We start from the raw sequence: 20,006 nt of genomic DNA, 5'->3' as shown, positions 1-20,006 counted from the left end.
TGTGCTGTTCTCTTTTGGACGTTGCTTGAGAGCATGCCGGCAATTTCAGTCTTCACTCGTTTGGTGTAAGCGTGGGCCGGGTCAACCGGGTGGCCTGTTTGGCAATCGAAGACCTCCAGTTTAGCTGGCTGCTGGTGGTGTTGAACAGTTGTGCCTCAAGGTCTCTACCAACTGATTTAGAATGCTTTCCAAAATGGTCATCAGTTCTGTAACTGCCAGTGAACTTGTAAGTAACATGTGTGGCAGAATGATCTAGGACATATTTTGATTCGAAATCAGGCACACCTGAGCTGTGTGGTTTAAAACGGATTGATATTTCTGCTTGGTGTTGCATGAGATGTGAGTATCCTTAGATTGTCGACGCACCAACTGCTACCTAGCTGTGCCGGCCAGATTAGGTGTCCTGCGTGCGAACTGTTCTAGGTAATCGCTGATCAACAAAGTCCTCTCCAGAAGATCTTCGTTTGGTGGGTCGGTTGTACAGACCAGTGTAGCTCTGTGTCTTGACTAGTCCTCGCTACTGAAACTAATCTTAGATCTCCTCTCACTAGAGACCTTAAGGCACTAGTTTGTACATAATCCGTCAGATTTCATTTCTTGCGTGTACCGTAGAACAGACAAACTGATGAAGTGTAGATGAGAAACCTTTTTGGTTCAACTCTATGGCATACGCTAATGACGAAACTGGTAGGGGAAGCTGGGTCCCGTCTAGAGACTGACCTACTTCATACGGAGATAGCGTGGTGGAATTGTGTTGGGCCGGAGATAAGCACACCTGGAGTGCCATGTGGAAACGCCTAACTCATTTCATTCGTGGTATTAGCATGACGCGCTGATGGGTCTATACGGCACCGGATTTTTAGAAAACCTACCTAGGTTTGGCACAAACTACCTTTGGTCAGAATGTTATCGCGGAATATGGATACTGAATTGTTCCGCGCAACTGTGCATCCAAGCCACTGTTGGTTGGTGAGTTCTCTTTCTGTTCTGGCGTGATTATTCTGGGTTGGAGCATCTGTACCCGCCATATCTTTCCGACCTAAAGTTGTCACCTTAACGTGGACTTTAGTTCTGCAATTTCCCGTGGGATACACACTGGGTGGAACTTCGTTCCACAAGGTGCAACCATGCCAGGAAGGCTAAAGGGGAGGAAGCAGACCAAGAGCAGCGAGACCTCGTACTACGACTATGAGGCGGTCTAAGGGTAACGTACTCTCCTTTGCGATAGGAGTGTGAAGGCAGCCAGGTGCTTCCCCCAGGCAACTTGCGTGTACCGTAGAACAGACAAACTGATGAAGTGTAGATGAGAAACCTTTTTGGTTCAACTCTATGGCATACGCTAATGACGAAACTGGTAGGGGAAGCTGGGTCCCGTCTAGAGACTGACCTACTTCATACGGAGATAGCGTGGTGGAATTGTGTTGGGCCGGAGATAAGCACACCTGGAGTGCCATGTGGAAACGCCTAACTCATTTCATTCGTGGTATTAGCATGACGCGCTGATGGGTCTATACGGCACCGGATTTTTAGAAAACCTACCTAGGTTTGGCACAAACTACCTTTGGTCAGAATGTTATCGCGGAATATGGATACTGAATTGTTCCGCGCAACTGTGCATCCAAGCCACTGTTGGTTGGTGAGTTCTCTTTCTGTTCTGGCGTGATTATTCTGGGTTGGAGCATCTGTACCCGCCATATCTTTCCGACCTAAAGTTGTCACCTTAACGTGGACTTTAGTTCTGCAATTTCCCGTGGGATACACACTGGGTGGAACTTCGTTCCACAAGGTGCAACCATGCCAGGAAGGCTAAAGGGGAGGAAGCAGACCAAGAGCAGCGAGACCTCGTACTACGACTAATCGTGCTATGAGGCGGTCTAAGGGTAAAGTACTCTCCTTTGCGGTAGGAGTGTGAAGGCAGCCAGGTGCTTCCCCCAGGCAACCAGCATGTCCACATTCATGGAAGGAGCGATGCCGCCTTCCCCCAATGAACGATGGGTTTGGAAAGGTTGACTCTAAAAACTGCACACTCCGATTGCCCACCCACTAATTGTGACCACCGGCGCATTATTGAATTAGGTCGAAATACTTTCAAAACCAGAGTCCGGTGTTGCTGTGCACAGCCGTATACGGAATAAGACAGTAAAGTCCTTATTCCCTGCGACCTTAGATTAGGACAACCCCCGGCAGGCCGTGCATGTCAGATTATTGAACTATCGACTCCGGGAGCTGCTTGCAAACGAAAGCCTACCTCATCTTTGCTTTGTGGGTCAGACTTTTGAGCCAGAGCCTGGGGGGCAGTGTCCCAGAACAAAGCCCTGCATCCTCCCACTGCCTTGTGGGTCAGGCTCTTGAGTCAAAGGCTCAAGGTGTGGGTCCTCAAACGAAACTCTCCTCCTCGACCTGCCCGCACAGTTCTGTGTCCACCTTCTAGATCCACGAGACCCTTTTTATATAGGAGCTTTTAACGTTCGTACTCTATGTTAAATTGGCAAACAGGCAATGCTTGCTGAAACCTTATGCTCCTTTAAAATTGATGTGTGTTATGTCTCCGAAACACGTATACAAGACCCAAGCGTGGTTATGCATCTCAGAACGCCAGGGCTGAACTCAGCCCGATGAACTCACATTTCCCCTCCGTACGTCCGGTGACCCAAAAGCGATGAATCCTGGAATATATGACCTGGGAGTTGCACTTAGCCCCAGATTTGAACGCGCTTTGTTGGATCTGATCCCAGTGAACAGTCGTCTTTGCGCCATCCGGTTATCCAGTTCAATCAACCTCAATGCCTCTCGACATAAAAAGCGGTATCTGTTTGTAGTGTCGGCTTACGCACCGACGAGCTGAGGCGGAGAAAGATACTTACTATCGAGAGCTATCTGGGCTCATTCGTCAGGCAAAAGCGCTGACATTGTGATTCCTGCAGGCGATTAGAATCCCCAAGTAAGTAGTCTGAATTCCTTAGAATCACATTTGGTTGGTCTATTTAGAGTCGATGCTTGCCGCACAGACAACGGAGATTGACGCCTTCAGTCATGTGCTGATCAGTTACTGTTTTTGGTAAGTACGATCTTTCAACATCAGCGTTCGTACCGAGTGACCAGGCGGCCGGCAACTACAAATCAACTGTGGACCCTGTTATTACGAAAGTGACGTTAGCGCTGACGACCTCCTACACATCCCCGTTTTTATACATTCCAATGCCCGTGCACTGTTGTTTATAGACCAGGTAATCTGAAGGCTTCAAGCGGTCAGTTTTTCGGAACAAACTTGTTGACCACTATGCGCTGACCATCGGTGAATTAAGATAAACCAGTCCGAAATTTGCTGTAATTCAATGAACAATCGGTTTTCTTATACATTTTGTTATCCATGAGGCTCCGATAGTATGGTGGATAAATTGCAGCAACCGAAAGATCTTCACATTCATCTGTATTTCAACTACTGATAAATAACCTTTGAAGATTTGTGCATTCCTTACTTGAGAAATCCAGTGTTACCTTTTTGCAACCCGGTCGTTACCTCCGAGCGATTCCAAAGGACTGTGGTTTGTGATAGCCTTTTACTACTTTTCTTTGCAGATGGTTTACCTCGAAGGAGATTGTACCAGTGTAAACTTTATTTTACTTTCATTTCCTCGTCCTCTCAGCTGCTTAAAGCATATCCAAATCTTATTTGTGCTGTCTAGACTTTATTCCGTATGGAATAGAGCATTCGTTGCTCTCCAGTGGCGTATACCTGTTATTTTATGTAAAGTTCAGAATATCCTGATGGAAAGTCAAGCTCAAGGAAATTTCAGTTAGACAGTTAGATCAGAACGGATATAGGAACGTCATAGTTTGAAGTGAGGGTTATTTCAATAGAAAAAAACATTCAGCTGTAACACCCGTCCGGTGCCTAGCTGCCATGTCACCCGAAGGAAGCACGAGGGCCGGGATATTGTGAGGTTACCAATGCCTAGACAGGGGAAGTCGAGAGGCAGACGTCGGGTTCGAACCACGGACCTTCCTGTCCGTAAATTTGTGCTCTAACCACTTCAGTCATCTCACCCAAGTCACAAACGAACTTTCATGAAGCTCCTCCACTTAGCACTTCACATTAAAATATATGATACTCTTCAAAACCTATATAAGTGCCACCAAAAAGGAGAGAAGCACCTACCCAACATGGCACGGATGCTCGATTGATTGTGAAGCGTTTGTCACGTCCGCCGAATGGGTCAGTAGCCACCTGATCAACACCCACTGGTGTCCTCATTCAAGCTGGTCAAACGGACACATTTTGTAGCCAGTCTGATTTACGTCTATGCACTACTGTTAAACTCTTGTTGAGGATAAACATCATAGCACAGACTGGAGATAATATACTCTTGTCGTTAGCGGGACACTTATCATCTATCCTGCGGACTGTCAGTCTGTGGATATGATCCGATTGATCTCCTCTGAGTAACTGTTTTGGACTGGATTTACCTCGAACTGCTTGTGGTGAGCTAGCCTCGGATCTGTTCACTTCTCTTGCGGTAGTAAAGCTCCAATGCTGAGCATGCGTTACGGTTATACCGCGGTTGTTGACACGATAGGTCCTACGAAGGTCTTCCAGGTGTTTTGTTTTAGAAGCCCAACGGAGCACTGTAGTTTGCATATTGACAGAACGGTGTTTAAGCCTGATAGAAATCATACAACCTAAAGCTTGAAATTGCGTTTCCAAATTCAGCAACAGCGCATTCGCTGCCTGCGTCACGTTGCTAGAAATCTAGTCGGTATTTCTTCCGATTACAGCATCGCGTGCTCAGCAAGCCGAGTGCTTGTGGACGATTTTGGTTCCGCACCAAGAATGTCAGAGACCATGTCTTTGTCCGGACAGTTGGATGCTTTTCGACCGTACCTGGCGTTTTGGATGCGAAATCTGAAGCCCCATGGAATCTTTTGGGTAGGAATTTCAGGTCCTGTTTTGTTACCGTTCCATTCATTTCAATGCGAAGCCTGTTTCAGGATTATTGATCTGTTTAAGGTTCAGTTCGCCTGGTAACAAGAGGAAAAACAAACACCATTTGAGTCGCTGTAGGCTGACGTTTAGAATTTTGCGCGCATGGTTCTTCTAAGCTATTCGAAATCACCTGAGAGTGAATTGATCACTCTGCAGAATGCAAAGGCTGAGAGACAAGGAATCTTCGTCTACGAATCAAGGATCATCACTTCATGTGCAACTCCTACAAAGCCCAGCTGATAATTCCACGCAATTTGAGTTTAACCACCAAATCGTCGTAGCCGAATAGTCCAGTCGGAATTTAGGCCATATACGGGACGGACCTGCACTGAAACACTGTGCAGAGAACTCAGCTTACTTTCGACTGGTTTTGAGCATTTGTTGGGATTAGACTTAGGGCACACCTCAGTAAACACAGAGGTCGAGCGTCGAGCAGAAATCTGGCGTATCTGCGTTGCAGTCAAAGCCACCTCAACAAACGAAAAAAGTTCACAATGAAGCAATAAAGGACGCACATAAGCGGTTCCAACCTAACCAATAGCTGTCTACGCGCACTTATCGATCAGCAGGCACGATAATTGATCCAAAATGGCGTTGAACTTGGCCCGTACTCATTTACTCGCATGGCTTGTTGAAAACATTGTCTGCGACATTCCAAAGTCATTGAGAAATCACTTTCATATGCATGAGGAATAGCAGGACACACTATTATAACTTTTAGCCTTCGTCCTTCTCAAGACTCGTCAGAAAAACATAGTCGCTGAGTTTCCATCAGTCCTATTTTCTTTTTGAAGACTGGCTAGACGAACGTGGATTGAAGCACTCTGATGAAAATCAGGATTGGCCTAGGGGGCACTGTTTTATCGTATTCTCCAATCGAATATACCGATTTTGCCACCATGTCGTTCGACACCCTAAGCTCGTTTCCAGAGAAATAGAAATGCTCATTTCGATGTTTTTTCTACCTGATTGCTTTCCTCTCCCTTTTCTTTGTCGTAGCCACGTGTTCCACCTACGATCCAAAGCTAGTCGAGGACCCACAATTATGTCAAAAGTTATGGGACGCTTTGCAGATCGCGAATCCCGAGTTACGGGTGAGTTCGTTTGTGTCCTCGCGGCCCGTTATGGTGATTGGACAAATACAAACGCTGTTCGAGCTAGCGAACGAATAATTTTCAAGTTCGTGAACGCCTAGGCAGAGGTTAGCCACTACGATAGATGGTGGTCCACCAAAGAGCGGCACTCAACTAAAAGGTTTGTTTACACGTGAACGCCTAGGCAGAGGTTTGCTACTGCGATAAGTGGTGGTCCACCAAAGAGCGGCACTCAACTTTTTGCGTTTACCTGCAGTGTGGCTCCATTTCGTTCAGCTGCAACATTTTCGGTGCTTAGCTGCCATGCCATCGGAATTAAGCACGGGGGCTGGGACAATGCCAGGTCGCTCAAGCCTAGACAGGAGAAGTCGGGTTCGAACCACGGGCCTCCTGATCAATGAGTTCGCGCTCCAACCACTGAGCCATCTAACTGGCTCCATCATACTCTGACTATCGGTCACTTTCAGCTGATTGGTGTAGCGTTCGAGTACTAGTACGTAGGTCGCGGTTTAAGTCCTTTCCAAGATCGGCAGGATGCCCACCGATCACGAGTATCAAAAAAGGTGAAACAGCTTTACAATACATCTGGGTCCGCAGCTCAGATTGACGTTAGTTGTCGGATGCAACCTCTTGGGTATGCATAAGCGCCGAAACTGTCCTTCAAACCACCAAGGAACACCTTATGGCAGCACTATCAAGAAGGAGTTGCACTTCATCATGAGGGAAATTGATCATTCCTAGCTGTTTCATTCACACTATTTCGAGGAAATAGCGAGTCTGTGCTCAAACTGGTAATGACCAAAACAGTTGAAGACTTCTGAGTTGCTCCCGAATGCTGTTCGGAATGCTGTAGCGCCACTGCGTTTCTCAATTTTTTTAGCTCAAACAAAATCCCAATGCACCGGTTGTCAGTCTTCTGCTACCACCGCCAAACGTGACCGGATCCCTTCATATTGGACACGCTCTGACCTGCGCCGTTCAGGATGCATTGGCCCGATTGTAAGTTCATATGGAAGTCTTCGTTATACGTTCCTTATGCCGACCCTGCCCCGGATATTAGATTACCTCAGCCTGTTGCTCCAGTTCTCTTGCATGCCGATCTTCAGGGGAACCGTAGCGATAACCAGAATTATGACAATAATGAATAATATTCGTCCAAATGTAACGCCTTTTCGTTCGATTTCAGAGTTGCCCAAGCCTAGACAGGAGCAGTCTGGATGTCGTAGTAGGGTTCCAGCCACAGGTCTCCTGGTCAGTAAGTTCGCCTACACACTAACTCATCAAGAGGTCAATAGAAGTCGTTAGTGATTCGATGTAATACATTGCTCATAAAATGTTGCTGAAAATTCTTTGACAGCCCACGACAGGTTTCGCACTTCTCGGGGCCCATCAGGTAGGCGCATTCCCCGAGTTTCTGTCAACCTTATGTTCTACTTGCAACCAGATTGCACGAAAGTAGCGAAATACACTCAGTTGCAAGCAAGTTTGTTTTGCGAGAGACTTTCCTGTCATTAATGATGTTTCTAGGCAAATGGATGTGCCGCTAAATTCGTCCAATTTGGTTTCAAGTAGAACTTAAGGTTGGCGGAAACTCAAGGAGTGTGCCCATTTGATGAGCCCCAAGAAAGGCGAAACCGGCCGTGAGATGTCCGCGAATTTTCGGGAACCTTATGAGTAATGTATTCAGTCTGTACATGTGTCGTGGTATATCGAATAGCGTACCAGCTGAAACATGAGGTTGCCTGGTGCAGCACATTCGGTTGCTCAAGAATATCATAAACGAGAGATTCAGCTGGGTTCCAGGTGAGTTTCTCGAAAGAACCAAATTGGTTTGCAAATGAGTCTATTTCGCTTGTTGGTGCATGTTGAGAAAACGGATTGAAGAAAATTTGAAGTTCCCATTAAGTTCTATGGCTTCAAATAAAGTTTGTCTATATGGAAAATCTGAGACTCAGTTTCTTATCTATTGGAAATTATTCTGGAACCTTCAACTGTCGGTCATTAGTTCGACTCAGTGCCTTTCGGCAACTTGTTCTTAGTAGCGAGATCCCTCGCGTTTGGATGGGATGTAGGCGAGGTACACTCATATGCAAATTACTTTGGCGTTAACGAGAGTACTGATCTGAATCAATCATCTATGATATTCTTCCAGAAAATAAACTGCGATATCTCAAATATTGTGCCAACTGAAGCATGAGATAGCCTGGTGCAGCACATTCAGTTGAAGAGCACTACTAAACGATAGGTTTTGCTGGGATTCAGGTGAGTCTCCCGTTAGAATCAAATTGGTGTGCATATGGGTGTATTACACGAGTTCTGTATGACTTGGGCTCAGGTAAAACGTAAGGTTGACGGAAACCTTGTGACTTTACTCAGCCGGTGCGTCTCAGAAAAGGCAAAACCGGTCGTTCGCTGTCGAGCGTTTTCAGCAACCTTACGAGTAGTATGCTGTGTGTCTAAATAGGAGATAGTCTTGTGACTTTCAAATAACTTTTTTACTAGATCCTTGTCAGCTGGGCGGTTGGTTTGCTGTTTGGCGTTCTTTATTTCCTGATATGTGATGTCGAATTCACATGAATGCGCTCAATTAGGTGTGCTTATTTCCATACGGCACCAAAATTAAGGATCTCTTGGATGTAAAAAAGCTAGGTGTGCTGAGACCCTAATTTCATCGTTTCAAACCTTGTTCGGTTTCCAGTAGCAACTGAAAATAAGGGTGGTTTCTCAGTGCTTGTTTTGAGTAATATCTGTTCCCCCTGAACTATTTATACAGTTTGGAAAGCATTTTACTGGATAAATGGTATTTGTTTTCACTTGGAGGTTATGCCGGATAAGAACACATCCATCTCGGTTCTATTTAGTTCCGCTAATATCTGGAACGATTCAATTCAGTGTACTACTGGTTGACTTTAGCTTGTACTGCTATATATACTTTCGTGGTCTTGGTAGCAGGGTTGGGAATCTGCTCTATCGGCTGCCTTAATCTTCGTGGTTTTTCCCTAATTTTTTTCTCCAGTCATCGTATGCAAGGTTCAGCAGTAGTTTGGGTACCTGGGANGGATGGATCAGCCGGTATTGCAACTCAGACAGTGATCGAGCGAGACCTACGGAATCGTGCTTCATGCTCCTCTGGGAACATGAATAACCCGAGGCTAGAACTCGGTCGTGACGCGTTTGTGCGTGAAGCGTGGTTGTGGAAGGAACGGTAAGTTGTTCATCGGACCATGTCATCCCAGTACGGTTTAATTCCTTACTTCAACTTCGAACTTGTAAGGCATTTCTTTCTCTAACTCTAGCCAGGCCTCTAGAATTCGCGAGCAGTTGGACAGTCTTGGTCTCAGCTTGGATTGGAACAGAGAATTCTTCACACTTAGTCCGGTAAGTTGAGCTAGTCTAGCTGGTTGCATCAGTACTTATACGAAGACCAACGTCTACCCTTTCCCATCAGTTTAAGAGTGGGAAATCTGTTGTGGCTTGATGTACGGTAGTGCAACACTGTATCGGTCCCTTGGCATCCTGCTCCGCCCACTATGGTACATCAAAAGGCACGGTGGCTCTACACAGCCATTTATCGAGACAAAGTAAAATTATTGCAACTGTATCTATAGGGTAGTCACAGAGTGTTCCACAAGGTCGTGCCAGAATCTCCGTGAGGGGACGATAAGCGTCGAATCAGAGATGCTCGATCCGGAGTGGCTGGCAATCTGACCAATCAGGGCATGTCTTCATTTGGTCCGTGTCCTGCAGGTGACATCCGTACAAATGATGTGATGTTCGGCTATTGGAGACGGCTGGCCTCCGAACAAAATCTGTGTTCTTGACTGCACCAATCATCGTGTCTAGCCCTATCCTTATGAATGTGCCAGGAAATACCTTGTTTCTCCAAAAACAACATTGTGGTTCCCTGAATTCGTCCCCAACAGATGCACATCATTGATCAATCACTAGGATGTCGAACTCTCCGAAAGGGGTCGGAAAACTTCGGACCCAATTACGCCGTTCGATGTAGGGTACTAGTGTCTTTTCCGCTTTGGTAATCCAGAGTATTCAGAATGTCAAATTCACTTCCGTTGGATACCTCCGCTTCTCATTACATCGGTTTACCAAGTAAACTTTGCTTACTAAGAGGTATCTGTCAGTTTTTAATACAGTAGTTCATGAGTTGTACTATGGAGCACATGGGTAACGCAGGCCGATCTGGTTTTCCTGGACAACACCCGGATCATTTTCTTGTATTATGTGTCCAAGCACACGCGAAAAGCTCACCTGTGAAATTGGTGATCCAATTGAATAATCCAAGTCCTCATAGCATCACGTCGTAAGATCTACCTGTGTAGTGGAAAAGACACGTCAGTGGACACTGCTGAGTTAAGGTAAACCTGACCGGTGAAGCGACGACATTTCCCTTGTTGCTTTTTTTCTGAAGATACCTTCGTACATCAGGTCCACTCGGACTGCGAACAACGGAATTATTAAATAGGTGAATATTAGGTTGCGATCACTCCGGACAGGGCCTCTGCACATCAGAGAGAACCCATTGGTCCGGTCTAAGGGATGGTCCGTGTTGGGTGGGACCGCTGTGGCTTACATCGCCTGACGGTGAAGCTCGGTTACAAAATGGTGGACTTCTATTCGGCTTTCCACCGCCTTTAGGCTACTATGAAACATGTATGAATTGGTAACTCAATCTCTTGACGACTATTTCGTCCATACTCGGACGTGACTTGTTGTATCGAGTGCCACTGTGTACATATCCCCAGAAAAGTCAGTTTTACTACTGCCATCTGTACTTCGCTGATAGGATGCCACAGTATACCAACGCATTGCGTTTATCAGTTCACCTGCAGCTGCGGCGACATACTTGTCGCCGGAACTGACGGAAGCAGCACGCTTAAAGTACTAATTACCACATCCGCTTGCTAAATCGTCTATTGCTGGGCATCTAAGCGACACAGAGATGAACTCAACTCATGCTTTCAGGTCCTAACCAGAGGCAAGCGGACACAGTGACCTTAACACCATATCGATTAATTATTTTAAGCCTGTCACCTGCGCTCATAAATTTTCAAGGTTCACTCGATGACTACCTTAGTTTTATTGACTGGTCACGTTTCTTTAAACTTTTATAAATGTTGTAAGCTGTACTGTATTGTGTATATTTTATCCTATCGTACAAGTTCTTCAGTCGAAAAAGCTGTTCGAAATGTATTCACCCTGCAACCTTGTTGTTCTTACTGCCTTGTTCAAATTAACCAAGGAATCACAGTGTTCCCAAGATATTCCATCGCGCCAAACTTGTCTTCTCATGTGGCTCTTCGTAGCGCCTAGGGACATCCGTCATTCTCGATGCCATTGAGTGGTACCGTAATGTATACTGTTGTATTCTGTTTCCAAGAGTACCAATCAGAATTTATCGAAAATAACTGGGTGAAAGGAGATAGTTCTTCAAGTTGACTGTACATTTACGTTTGTCATCCACACGTGACGAGAATGGCAGGTGTTTCCACTGTCGCCCAGGACAGATTACTGAGAATAGTCGTCTGGCGCGTTAGTTTTAGTTATCAACAACAGTACAACTTAACTAAGTCAGGTAATCACATCACAATATATTTAGAGAGTATTTGAGTCTAGCAGCTTCAAATTTCATTAAATCTTGGTTCGAATAGCTGAATCTGCAGTTGTTAAGAGTATGCAGTTTAGCAAATTAGTCGTTTGGACCGGCCAGTATCATCCTCGTTCACATGGCATATTTTCAAGGTCTGCGAGTTGACTGTCCCTCACTTGGTTTTCGGCCCCAATTCCTCCCTGGCGCAATTAGTACTTATTCTGCCTTACCTGATCCACCTTAAACCATAACTAAATTTTTATTGTATCTAAATTCCTGAAGTAAAATAGATAGCATGAAAGATTTGTTGCCTGAATGCCAAGAGGTAATCTGCCGAGTTCAAAGTATAAACTTGGGATTACCCAGAACCATGTTAGAAGATGATTCTTGAACCTCCACTTTTCATACCGGAATTGGCANCATTTATGCAAAATAGTAAAAACGTCGTGACGGGTGCGTCGTCTATGGAAGCTCTTCCACGTCGAGATTTGGTCTTGCTCACATTTTATCGACTTTCTGTTCTTATGGAGCCCCTATGTGTTTCTACTCGGTTAGGATGCGAAAGTACACTCCTAGTTTGTTCTTTTATCGATATAGCTCAACACGATGAAGCATAAAGGTGTCAACACATCTGGTGGCCAAAGAATTTTAGTCAACTCGTTTGAACGTGATATTGTTTACTTCAGAAACGTATGTGTCGTATGTGTGTTGTTGCATGGCAACACTAAATATTTCTATATGATCGGTGTTTGTGTCCAGTCTTCCTAAATACCCTGGATTGTCAGGCTTGATACGCCAGTGAATCAGAATTAGAACAGCATTCTTTTCAATGGGACCAGGTGCTCGCCTGTAGCAGGCTTTCGCATCTACCTTGGGGCGGTGCGCGAGAGAACGAATACCATATTTGTCCGTTATGACCGCTTTTGAGGAAGGTTACGGCGCCCACCTCTCGGACACTAGTTGGGCACTTCCCCACGCAGATGTATTTTACGTCGGTAAAGATCCTGCTCCATGTCATCGATCTTGGAATAACCCGCTCAATGTCACTAGCAAGTCTTTCTGGTTTGGTTCGCCATGCCACTTGTAATAGTTCAAGTCCGACCCGGACGTTCTCCTTCTTTCTACGTGACCATATTAACATTAACGCTTTGCCTCTTATTATCAGCGGCATTCACGAGCAGTGACTGAAGCATTTGTTCGCCTTCACGAATCTGGACTAATCTACCGCGCTTCACGCATCGTCTCTTGGTGTTGCTCCCTGCAGTCAGTCATTTCAGATATCGAGGTAAGTTTAGTCCAGTCCCATCAGGCTGATTTTTGAGATGACACTGTCACTTTCAGCTGAGAGTGTGTTTAACCAAAGAAGTTCCTCGTAGATTAGACGACCGGCAGTAAGATCTCCAAAGGAAGAAACCTGATTATCCATTTCAGCAGAAACACTTACTTTGCGCTCTCTGTCTGCCTGCCTGTCTACGCATCCATCTGTCTGTCTGTCTGTCTGTCTGTCTATCTATCCGTTCGCCTGTCTCTCTACGGAGAGACCAAGTTTTATGCAAGCAACCGCCGATCTCGCTTCAGGAAGATGCCTAAGATACCCTCAAAGTTTCAAAAATTTTCTTATCTTTATGTGTGTGTACTGAGTTCCAAGACGGGGGCTAGCAGCCAGCGCTACGGTGCCCATGTGGGGATCGAACCCGGGCCGTCCACGATCTTATCTATTCGGCCATCTGAGCTATTTAGGGAAGTAGCGGTACTCTCCAGCGTGAATTAAATGTCTCCGCAAATATCGGAAACCATTATCTAAACTTGCATCTGCTAAGACCTTTTCTCCAGCGTTGGCGCTGGAGAAGTGCGAATGCCCGCCATTCTGACCTCCGGCACTGAATCGATCGCAGTTTCGTCTACCGCATTTGCGAGCCCATGTTCTAAGCTTGCTGGTCACGCAAAAAACTAGCTTTTAGGTGAGTGCCTAATCACATGGCTGAAAACCTCGGTGTGGACCAATCATAGTGTGAGATCCACTGAATTTTAGATCCTTTCATCCATAATCACTTGTCTTTGTAGGCAACAATGTGTTTTCATTTCGAATGCTGCCAGAGGGTTGACATTCTGTGCTCTTCACCAGTTTCTGGGTGAACATTTCTGCTAATTGATTCTTTACAGGTCGATTGTCTAGAACTACGTTGTGCCACCTTACTTACAGTGCCAGGTTACGAAAAGCAGCAGCAATTCGGGATCATGGATTATTTCGCCTATCCGTTGGCCGAACCCATGCCGAATTCGCCGAAGTAAGTAGTATGTGAAACGCAGCACTGTTTTGCCCGTCAATCAATATCAGCTATAGCACCCTTTCGGTGCCTAGCTGCAAAGGAGGGAAGCACGAGAGCTGGGATACTGCCAGGTTGCCCAAACGTAGACAGGGGAAGTCGAGAGGCAGATTTCAGGTTCGAAGCATGGACCTTCCAGTCAGTAAGTTCTTGCTCTAACCACTTGAGCCATCTCGCCCCGGTGGAAGAAACGCCTGTCTAATAGACTAGCTATTCGGTAAGGAATCCTTTCAGAACTCCCATTGCAAAAGGTCGCGGGTTGGTTAAAAATACCTTGTGCGAGATAGTCTGTCGCACCCAGACGTCTCAGCGTTGACAGGATGCCCTACAGTTCGTTGCTTTTGCAGTTCGACTGAACGTTCACCTCTGGGACCGTTTTGTCACATGGCTGTCAAATACTACTCGTGGGAACCACGAGCGCTGACCTATTTGCTAGTTTACCCGATTCCACTAAAACAATCGAAGAGCCGAGATCGATTTCGGATCACAGACCTTATGGTCATCAGATTCACACTTTACTTGCAGAAACAACATGATCCCGGGTAATTCAACGATATGTTGGCCGTAAAAATAGTACGAAGTTCTCGGTGTTGTCATGTTCCGGCGAACCTGACTGCAAAATGAATGCCTGGATTGCGCCTTATTTTACCCGATATTAAAGCACCCTGCTCGGGTTAGGTGAACGCGAGTTTCAGAAGGGATGAGCAACCAAGATCAAAGCACTCAATGGCGGGTTGGATAGTCGGCGTACACTGACACGCGTGATTGGTCGGCATGTTGCGTGCTCTCTCTCTCTCTCTCTCTGATACGATTAATGCGTGTGACATGTCAAGTGTAGACATAAGACTGATTGTCTGTTTTCTATGCAACATCAAGCGTTGGATCGACACATTCCCCAGCAGGATTCATCGGTCTCTTTCTATGGTCTGTAGCAATTTTCCTTTAGGTTTACTGAATGCCACTCAGTTCTAACATGTGATGCTGCGAAATTTGAAATTATGCTCGAACTTTTAACCGATTTTCCAATGAACAACCGCTGACCATAGTTCATTGGTCCGTTAGTTGACCCACACATTTGTGAATCGTAAAACTCGCTTGTGTCCAACTTTGGAGTATGTAGATCAACCATTTTTACCTGTGTTTGGCTACTACCGTATGAATGCTGAAAATGTACCACATAGTGGTGTATAACCCTCCAACTGACTTGACTTCTTTAGCCTGATGAAGAAGCTATTCGGTTTGCCATGCTGTTAAGAGGACACGTCTTCTATCCACAAAGATGACTTCGAGGTAAATTCTCGTGTATCTGGTCGCATTTCGATAATCACACTGATTTGCACGAGAGCCATGTTTTCCAAAACCGCACACGAATGATACTAGAGTAGCGTGACGTCCAGAATTAACCATAGGATCATCTTCTCAATGGTGTCCTTGATTTGGGACAATTCTAGATCACTGTTAGATATTCCCTGACGTTGGAATTTGAGATGTCTTTTATCGATGTGCACACGCCAACAACGTTCGTCACCTTGAAAGCATTCCGACGCTTACATATAGAATTTCAACAGGTTTCTCCCTGTGCAGTATGCGTGCTTCAGAACGAAAAAATCACGGTTCCCCATGTATCTCAGAGTCTTCTTTACACTGTCCTTTCGGATTGTTGCTGTCCATTGGCATTGGTTTTGCACAAACTATCGGCCATTTTCGGTCACTCATCTCTGAGAGAGGCTCATGTATGACTTGATGGCGATAGATAACGGCCATCCGCTTTGGCACCACCCGTTTTGAGTACTGGCCAGCTTTCATTCTTCGACTTCATTTTTGCCAAGCTGCTCTTGCGAATTTATAGGGAACGCGGTCTGAAGCTGCGCTAGTACAGATACAGTTACGAGGTTCTTTTACCATAGACCCAAAACGGCAGTGGAAGATGACCCGCACGCAACCCTTGGTGACCAATCGGTAATCGATATCTTGTCATCGTCACGCTAACGATACCAGTCGAATTGGTGAACATTGTAAACGGTGATCCAAATCAGTGTCCGCCCTCAGACAATATGTATTTGAGATAAAGTTCAAACTTTTCTTTAGTTTTCGGAGTACGCACTTCTCAACTCCTTTTGATAACCAGACGAATAACTGCGGTACTTGGAACGTCATGGACGAATACCTATCCAAATCGCTCTCTGGGACACAGAACGGGGCTCTGGCAATGACGCAAGTCAGACAATACCACCCACCTATGAGAGAAACTTATACATTTCGGTAAACCTAAACCAACGTGAGCGATGCGAACCCCGGTTGGCAAAAGATCTCTTCAGTGCTCCAAGACATCAGATGTTTTGGTGCCCATCTTAGCATTCCGAATCTCTAACCGATAGCTTTTGGAAATGTCGTTCCTCGTTACTGAACCTCTGGTTCCTGGATGCTGGTTGACAACCTTGAAATCAGGTTGACCTTTTCGTGACTGTATATGGACTTAACTGAGGCATTTGATCGGGCACCTAATCATAACTGGCGTGCTCAGCTTTGGCTACTAAACTGGATGACCAAATTTTCCACCAAAGATTATCAGTAGTGCTGAGAGGGTCAATCTTGGGTTCACTGCCCCTTCAAGTCTTCCTGAACAGTCTACCAACAGTGGTCAACATTCACGGTCGTCTTGTGGTCACGGATAATAGCAGGTAAATTACAGAATGCCTTTCTTCACGGTCGATCATATGGTTAGTCACTGGAGAGGATGCCCTCTTGTGTATCGTGACACCGGAAATGGATTTAAAAATGCACTCATTCGGTGCTGGATACTGCGTGAACATTCTTCGTGGACACTGTTTCTACTCCCTCATTGGCTGTCCAGATTAGCCTGATTGTGGTTGGTTCGGCTCCTAATTGGCTTGCGTCGTCCCAGTGCCCCGTTTGTTTATCTGCATTCTCGAATAAAACAAATGAAGCTTGCTTACTAGATAACCCCGGCTCGCGTTAACCTTCGACCGTATACTATGAAACACCGAGATAATTTGGTAGGCAGACTTTGAACTACTGTTTGGACAGCTAGCGGCTAATCGTGTTGCCTTTTAACGCGTTGTGCAGGCTTCGCATGGCTTCTTATCCCTACAGTATGCACCTTTAGCAAGGCTCTTGCTATCGTCTCTGTTTATAGGATAGTTAGATCGATAAATGACAACGTGGCTGATGTAATCCAAGACAGACATCAGGTTTTCCTAGCCAAGTTATTCGCAGTCGCTGGAATCGGAAACGACTGAACACTATGATCAACCAATGATCTTTAATTTACTGTTTTCTTTAGGAATGACTGTAGATTGATGTCAACAGGCTTCCTTGAGAATTCCAGGGTGCCATTACTCTGTCACGTGGGGCTACGCTGAAAATTCACTTATCAGTGAAATGTCGTGTATAAAATTGCATTTACTTATCTCGAGTTGTGAGTCCAGGAAATGTTTTGCTAGTCCACTTCTCGACGCATTTTCCTACGTTCTTCCATGGTAGCTTTACCGGTTTCTCGCCAGTCTTCCTTGAGGTTACGACGCCTGATCCATCCATCCTACGACGTTTCGTGCAGATTTTACCTCCTGACTCTGATTTTTTAACTTTTTGAAACCGCATACAATGCTGAGTGAGCTATGGGTGGACCATTTTCAAGTAGAATCTACTCAGCATTCTTTTGGAACTTACTAACACATCTGTGAATGGTCGATTACCTTTTGGTTAATGAATTTAGGATAGTTGTCCACCGTACTCGCGATTTATTCGATTTTTTGTATGCCCGGACCCACGGCACAGGAGTTCGCTGTGCTTACGCAGAACTTTTCATTGTCATCGTGTGCACCAGCTTGGGGTTATGCCACCACAAGCCGGGTAAGCCAGTCCTTTCCCATTCTGAATTGTTAGAAGTCGAATAACGCCCAAACGTTTCCGCAGCAATGACTTACTGGTCTATTTACATAAAGGAAACTACTCACAAGGTTGCTGAAAACTCTTCGACAGCCCACGACCGGTTTCACCCTTCTTGGGGCTCATCAAGTAGGCGCAGTCCCCGAGTTCCCGTCAACCTTATGTTCTACTTGAACCCAATTTGGACTGTTTTCGAGAAATACACTCAGTTGCAAATCAATTTGGTTTTCACGGTAGACTCAATTGAACCTCTCGTTTATGATATTCTACAACTGAATGTGCTGCACACAGGCCGCCTCATGTTTCAGTTGGCACGATATTCGAGATATCGCAGTATATTTTCATGAAGGAAACTACTCACAAGGTTGCTGAAAACTCTTTGACAACCCACGATCGGTTTTGCCCTTCTTGGAGATCATCAGGTAGGCGCAGTCCCCAACTTTCCGTCAACCTTGTGTTCTATTTGAACCCTAATTAGACTGAATCATGGGGCGGCATGTGTGCAGCACATTCAGTTGTAAAATATCATAAACGCTGATGGCTGAAGGGAACTACTCACAAGGTTGCTGGAATCTCTTCGACAGCCCACGACCGGTTTCGCCTTTCTTGGGGTTCATCAGGTAGGCGCAGTACCCAAGTCTCTCGTGAAAACCAAATTGATTTGCAAATGAGTGTATTTCTCGAATTATCGGTCTGTTTTTAACAGTTTCTGTTTGGCTGCTACTGATGATTGCCAGGTAAAAACGATTTTGTAACATTCATCAACCAAGGTCTTCTTGTCATGTCATGCGAATATGAGATAATCGATCGGGATAGTTGAATTGGTTGACGAATGGCCATAAGAAAAACATCGAGATTGTTATCGGAAACACTACGGGTATACATAGGAGTAATGTTTCGGGAAGGTCACATTGTTTGAGAATTAATCGGTTTAGTCGTCTTCTCCATTGTATCGTCATCGTGTCATGGTGTTCTCCATTCTCCCCAGGGCTGTGAAAGAATGTCGCCCTGAAATTGTGGTCGCTACAACCCGCCTGGAGACGATGCTGGCGGACACTGCCCTTGCTGTTCACCCGGAAGACCCACGGTACAAGCATCTTATTGGTAGGGAAGTTGTACACCCGTTCTGTCCCATCCATCGTCGTCTACCCATCATAGCCGATTCCCAAGTTGTAGATCCTGCAAAAGGCACAGGTGAGTTAAGTGTAAACGCTTGATTCCACCAAATCCAGAATCTACCTGGATCATTCCTCGTGTTCTGGTCTTAAAAACCAACTTTATTAGTTTTTTTCTCTCTCACTAATGTCAGCCGTGTCATCCACACGTTTTTTAAAAGACGGTTTACTTCGTCTCCACATGGGTGTTGTGGATGTTTAATGTTGAGCACTTTTCTCCGTTGATGTTATGCCAACCTTTTATTTAATATTGTTTTTTCCGAAACCCCACGAGAAACAGAATCTTCCCCAATTAGGGTATTCCTTCTATAGAAGATTTTTTTGTTAATATAGAATGCTCCCCCATAAAACGACCAGCTCATAGTAATCGACGAACTCAGCGGTTTATGAGCGGTGGCCTCTATGTAGGCAGCGTGGAGCATAAGGCCCTTCGGTCAGTTGACTGACAGTCAAATGGCCCAGCGACGTTTGCTCGTGCAGTGGGAAGGGGTTGGGGAGGAACATCGGTGGACGCTGAACTGCGCGGGCAAATGATACTTCCCCGTTGCCCAGGCCGAGGAAGGGGGTTTGGTTGAGGTAACCCACCTTGAGCCCTCGACTCAAAAGTCTGACCCACAAGGCAGTGGGAGGACGTAGGGCTTTATTATGGCATTTTTTCTCAGTAATCAACCACTTTATCTTAACTATTATAGTGAACTTCAGTTTAAATCACTCGGAGTTTTGGCCGTCTTTCACACGACTGTATTTATTCGGCTGTCACTGCTCTCTAGGCTTCCAATCGGTCCGCTTCACCAAGCCTCCGTTGACTTGGTTTCACCTAAATGACAACAGGCAAACCGGAAACGTTGAGGTCGAATCAGAACTAACGTCTTAATTTGACTAGTTGAGACATACATCTTGAAGGCTCATCAA

The 20,006-nt window shown here is 45.5% G+C and overlaps 2 protein-coding genes across 2 annotated transcripts in view; one reads left to right on the top strand and one right to left on the bottom strand.

Moving 5' to 3' along the window:
* The window catches only part of T265_15582 (hypothetical protein), a gene marked incomplete at both ends in the record, with an annotated part of 98,134 nt that overhangs the window by 42,767 nt on the left and 35,361 nt on the right, over nt 1-20,006 (top strand). Inside the window, 8 exons of the mRNA XM_009178674.1 lie at nt 4,777-4,927; nt 5,984-6,078; nt 6,959-7,077; nt 9,095-9,283; nt 9,375-9,456; nt 12,849-12,968; nt 13,847-13,971; nt 18,908-19,113. Coding sequence (XP_009176938.1) covers nt 4,777-4,927; nt 5,984-6,078; nt 6,959-7,077; nt 9,095-9,283; nt 9,375-9,456; nt 12,849-12,968; nt 13,847-13,971; nt 18,908-19,113 — 1,087 coding nt within the window. The remainder of the gene's footprint in view (nt 1-4,776; nt 4,928-5,983; nt 6,079-6,958; nt 7,078-9,094; nt 9,284-9,374; nt 9,457-12,848; nt 12,969-13,846; nt 13,972-18,907; nt 19,114-20,006) is intronic.
* T265_11872 (hypothetical protein) overlaps nt 1-20,006 on the bottom strand; it is a gene marked incomplete at both ends in the record, with an annotated part of 48,414 nt that overhangs the window by 22,419 nt on the left and 5,989 nt on the right. The gene's annotated exons all lie outside the window — the stretch shown is intronic.

The sequence above is a fragment of the Opisthorchis viverrini genome (genome assembly GCF_000715545.1).
Source record: "Opisthorchis viverrini unplaced genomic scaffold opera_v5_629, whole genome shotgun sequence".
Taxonomy (NCBI): Eukaryota; Metazoa; Platyhelminthes; class Trematoda; order Opisthorchiida; family Opisthorchiidae; genus Opisthorchis; species Opisthorchis viverrini.
The sequence above is the reverse complement of the archived record's forward strand: the minus strand, read 5'-3'. Positions and strand labels throughout refer to the sequence as shown.